General features: G+C 45.7%; 1 protein-coding gene across 1 annotated transcript; it reads right to left on the reverse strand.

The window, feature by feature from the left end:
* Positions 1 to 141: 141 nt before the first annotated feature.
* On the reverse strand, positions 142 to 4,024 carry LOC119359148 (UDP-glycosyltransferase 85A2-like). Its single transcript, XM_037625464.1, has 2 exons — positions 3,440 to 4,024; positions 142 to 1,158 (listed from the first exon to the last, which is right to left on the reverse strand). The coding sequence occupies exons 1-2, from the start codon at positions 3,966 to 3,968 to the stop codon at positions 206 to 208; spliced, it is 1,482 nt and encodes a 493-aa protein (XP_037481361.1). The 5' UTR covers positions 3,969 to 4,024; the 3' UTR covers positions 142 to 205.
* Positions 4,025 to 5,626: the final 1,602 nt, after the last annotated feature.

The raw sequence follows: 5,626 nt of genomic DNA on the forward strand, positions 1-5,626 counted from the left end.
TGCGGGCAAGCCCGACGACGGCTGCCGGCGGCGGCGGGGAAGGAGGAGAAGGGGAGGCGGGGGACGGGCGGCGCCTAGGGTTTCGCCCCCGGGTTGTAGTTCAAGTTGTGCTTGTAGGGTAGTTGATGTTACCATATCTTCACATAAACCATTCACCAAAGGTCACAAAGAAGCAAGAACACACCAGATGCATGACACGAGTCCTCTAGCCCTTGACACGCGCAATTTCGTCGACGAACCTTTCGAGGTCCCGTTGTGATGACCCCACCACTACGACCGCCTTCACGGCCTTCTCCTTCCACTCCGCTGCCTTCCTCCTCATTGCCACTGCCTTATCCCCGTCGCCCATCAGCTCCTTCACGGCAGCCTCAACCTCTCCCCGCCCGGCCTCGCGCGGCATCTGGACGCCCACACCCCACTCCTCGCACGCGTACCGGCAGTTGGTCACCTGCTCTGAGAAGAAGGGCCAGCACAACATCGGCACGCCAGCGCACAGGCTCTCCAACGTCGAGTTCCAACCACAGTGGCTCAGGAAACCCCCGGTCGCGCGGTGGCCCAGCACCGCCTCCTGGTCGCACCACCCCACCATCAGCCCTCGTCCCGCGACCTCCTCTGCGAACCCATCCGGCACCGGCATCTTGCCATCATCATTGCCGCCGTCGCGCACCATGTCAGGCCGGACAACCCACAGGAATGGGCTGCCAGCGTCGGCTAGCCCTCGAGCGAACTCCACCATCTGGTCCCTCGTCACCACGGTGATGCTCCCGAAGTTGACGTACATCACGGAACCGTCTGCCGCCTGCGCGTCTAGCCACTCGACGCACCGGTCGTCCTCCTTCCACAAGCTCGAGGTGAGTGAGGGGAGGTACGATGGTGGTGAGACCTCCGGGCCGAGGGGCCCGACGACGAAGGTGTTGGGCAGGCGCTCGCGGATTGCGTCCAGCGCGGCGCGCTCGAGGTCGTCGTAGGTGTTGAGGAGGATACCGTCAGCGGCGGGGGCGTCGAGCTCGCATTGCTTGATGTTGATGGTTAGCATCACATCGTCAGCGTTGGTAGTACGGATGAACGTCGGGAAGTCACGTAGGCGGAGGTTGCTGATCATGCCAGTGATCCAGTCCACCGGGGTGTCCAGGTACCCGTTGGTGAAGCAGCTCTCATCTATACGAACGTATGTTAATTAGAATAAAGTTCCAATGTATATCCCACAAAACCAATATTGCAATGTACATAATTATTTTTTAGTTTAAGATGGATGACACTATTGCCTTAACTTCCGCGACATTTTGAATGAAATTATGAATATAATTCCGTTTTTCTGTTACAAAATACCGCGTTGGGCATGGAAATATAATTTTGCAGTCCAAACTCACAATATTTCGCTCACTTAAGTAAGCTCATCCCTAGATTTTGTGTGTGTGGAATATCCCCTTTAGAAATGACATAACAAATTTATTTGCAAGTAAACTTCTAGAACAATATATGTGTAATTAGGTTCAAACTCTAAAGGATGGTACCCTAGAGCGGGTCACTCTGCAATTCATAAATCAACCCACCCATGGTTCAGTAAGCAATCGAAATGTCAACAAGAGTGAATTGCTCCTCACATGATCACACCTCTCCAGCGAGATATCCCCCAATATTGCACGTATGCACTATAGTCCATAAACTAGATTCACGGTTTGATGTCCCACATGAACCATTGTTGTCGCCAAAATTTTGCCATTTCTATTTGCACTGTCGGGCTCTTTGTGATGAGAACTTTGTATGTTTGAAGACATTTTAGTTTTCAGTTCTGGTAGTTACTAGATCTTACCATGTCGGTTCCAATATTGTAGATTTATAGTTGAAGTTCTATCTGATACAATAAAAGGACAAATACTAATCATCTTCCAGTTTTCTCTTGACGTTTCTAATGGCTGACCATCTACCACTTATTTGTTTAATTATCTAGTTGCCTAACTTTATTTTCATTACGTTCGTGTCTACTTGTCAATATCTTAGCTCAATGCAAGGATCAATAGATAGTTTGAATACCTTTACTAATAAAGGGGATGGTAATAATGGTGTTATGTTGAGCCACTCAACTACTCCCTTCGTTCGGAATTACTTGTCGCAGAAATGAATGTATCTAGACGTATTTTAGTTCTAGATACATCCATTTTCAAGACAAGTAATTCCGAACGGAGGGAGTACTATAGAATATCCCATCACGGTCGTAGCAACAAAGAGAGTAAAGGAAACCCGACTGTGTAAGCGCTAATAGTAGCCCGTTCTTTGTAAAAGCAAGTGGGTTCGAGGGAAGAGACAACGACAGAATTGTATGAAATTTTATTCTCTACCACTTGGCATTCAAGTATGAATATTGGCCATCTCTACCGCTAACTATTTTTTATATCAGTATTAAGATGTATCGTGTTATCAATTTGAAATATTGGAACTTTTGGCGGTGCAAGGTGAAAGTGCATGTACTACCACCGGTGCACACATGACAAATGATAAAGGGACTAATGGATCTCTAAGTGTACACATGTTCATACTACAAAAGTTTATTGATTTAACCAATGATTGTGGACCCTTAAAAATTTAAGGATCAAAAAAAGCTTAGAGCTAGAAGGCTAGTGGTATTTTCCTAGTAGTTATAGTGGCGATAATTCAACCTAGAGCCTGGGTTCAAATGAGCCCGGTGAATAGTATCTCAATTTGAAATAGAAAAAAAGTTCAAAAAATTCTAATTTTTTTTGTGGTGCAAGATGCTCCTATGCGTGAACTCCATGTAAATTTTGTGAAGTTTAGACATTCGAGGAGCTCGTGGGAAAAAAGACAAAATCAGGCATAAACAGTGCAATTTTCAAAAGTTTCCCAGACATCCGAAATTTTAGATATAAATAAAAAAAGCATATAACTTGATCAAAGTTTTGACTCATATGTGAACTGAATAGAAATGGAGGGATTGTTGGTCTGGTCGAGTAACCAATGAGCTACGTAGGACGTTCAAACGAGTTACCTTTCGGTCCACTTAAGGTTATTTTACACATGACTCGATTGCGTGTGAAATATAAAAAGCTATAGTCTTGTATTTATACATTATCTTTTTTGAGGTAGCTGACCAAGAAGTTCGATTCTCCTGTTGTTGTCACTATCGTAAAGGCGACTGAAACGTCGGAAGTCTATGATGAAATACATTAATTAGCTAGGTACCAATATATCCAATGAAAGCCGACTTAAATGGTTCATCTTTGAAGCATGACCTTTCCTTTGTCTTTTTGCTCGATGATCATCAGCGAGATTGAACTGGGCACGGATGAAAAACCATCTCTGATCTAGCCAGTAGGCTTTTCAATTTCTTATGTCATTTGTAATTAAGTACTGTACTCCAAATGTGATAGCTATGCTTAGAACAGGTGATATGCTATATGATGAACACAGTTTATTGGATTACCTTTGAATGGCACGTATCCTCGCTTGACAAGCTGATCGAAGTTGAGGTAGCACAGGAAGCCGCAGGCGCTGGGGGTGAAGAAGAGGTACGCCGGCAGCCCCATGTCCTTGGCCGCGTGCACCGCGAACCCCATGGCGCCGTCGGCGACGACGCAGGTGACCGGGGGGACCCCCTCCGTCCTCCCGAGCCTCTCGACGAGCGCCCTGAGGTGGCCAGGACACGCCCGGCGCGTGGCCTCGCACAGCGCCCAGATGTCCTGCGTGGCGTCGTGGTCGGAACGGGGGAGCCCGTCGGGGATCGTCTCGAACCGGAAGCCGTCGGCGGGGGCCGTGACAGCGCCGAGGCCGCGGGAGCGGAGGAGGCGGCCGTGGTTGTGCTCCGTGTGGACGAAGGTGACGTGGAGCCCCCGCGCGTGCAGGGCCTTGGCGAGACGAAGGAACGGGTTCACGTGGCCCTGCGCCGGGTAGGGGAGCAGCAGGATGTGCGGCGTCGTCGTCTTGGCCGGCTTCGAGGACGTCGCCATGGCCATGCTCTTAGTAGCTCTTGTATTTTTTAGCAGACAGTATGAGAAGGAGAATAGATCCGATTGCTTTTGGTTGGATTGGTGCATGTTGCTTCGGTCAGGTTTATTATAGGCTTTGTGTGTATGTGTGGGTCGATGGCGTTGCTGCCCTGCCGATAAGACTGGCTATGAGCCTCTGAACGGTGAGTTGCAACTTAGAAATACACTTTGGTTCCTGGTTGTATATACACCTTATATAAGGATTTTTTAATAATTAAACAGAAAGTCAAATAGTTTAGATTTTTTTTAGAAAAAAACTTGACTTACTTTTGCACTAGTATGTAAATTTCCATGAAATAAAAATCAACACTGACTTCACAGTGAAAAAGACAAAAATTATTTGCTATTATAGGTCACTATTCACACTACTTTGGTCAAAATTTTGTCTTTTTTGAAAAGAAGTCAAGGGGGATTTTCTTTTTGTGAAAATTTTCTCACAAGTACAATGTAAGGTCAAGTTTATTTCAAAAATATTTTCAGAATTTTTTGACTTTTTGTTGAATTAGTAAATTATTTTCCCACGTAGGGTGTATATGTCCCCATAGATCAGAAGTTCCCCTCCCTTATTTCCTTGGCTATGAGCTCTGAATGGTGAGTAGCCACTTATTTTCTTTTAGGGTGTGGAGATTTAACCAAGTCTTAGTCAAGTGATACAACATACAAAGGAAAAAAAATCTAATTATTTTTGCACGAATCTTCATGTAGTCACGATTAAGTCCCAGTCGACTAATAGCAATCCTATTTCTTTTAACGGGGTTGCTAAAACTCAGTCGACTGAGGCTTAATAAAGTCTTAGTTGATGCTATATTCGTAGGATTTCACATGGAAAACCGTGCAATTTCTTTTCTTTTTTTTCTTCCTTTTTATGTGTTGTGTCATTTGACTAAGACTTGATTAAGTCTCAACATAGTCACACCTTTCTTTTAATGCAAACTACCAAAGTGACCTTCACAAATGCGAGGCTTCATCTTGTTGCCTATAAAAATGTTAAGTTATTATTTTTATCTCATGCATGTCTATTTACCCCAACGCTAGGCGGTGCACTTACACTTTTCCTCGGCAGGCACACACACAAACATGCCATCTCTCTGCATGAAACAAGTAGTACTATCTAACACCGTATACAAACAAGAATATAGATGGCATCAGCAACATACAAATATATTATGAATTTTAAAAATTCATTACTTTGAGACCAAGTGTCCAAATCAAATTATGTTTGCACCATTGCATTCTTCCTGACGAGATTGAAATAATATCTCACATGAGCATATTTGATTAATATTTTTGAAAAGCAAATTTGTGCCGCCATCGTGCCTCTCATTAGAGTCGACTCCCTGGCCAAGGAGACGGAGCACCGCAAGGCCGAGTCACAGCTCAAGATCGAGCGCCCCAATGCCGCCTTCATCGCCGAGCTTTTCAAGGACCTGCAACTCATTGCAGAGAACTGCACGTCCTTCCAATCTGTGATGGACGCTTGCACGATCAAGCGCGAGCAAAGCAAGCTCGCCCTCGTCCAGGCCGAGCATAAGGAGATGTTCGATGAGCTCCCGATGGCGAGGAGGAGGAGAACGAGATGCCCTAGAGTTGGCCCACCGACAACGACCATGAGGTTGGCCCCGATG

This window comes from Triticum dicoccoides, chromosome 2A (genome assembly GCF_002162155.2).
Source record: "Triticum dicoccoides isolate Atlit2015 ecotype Zavitan chromosome 2A, WEW_v2.0, whole genome shotgun sequence".
NCBI lineage: Eukaryota > Viridiplantae > Streptophyta > Magnoliopsida > Poales > Poaceae > Triticum > Triticum dicoccoides.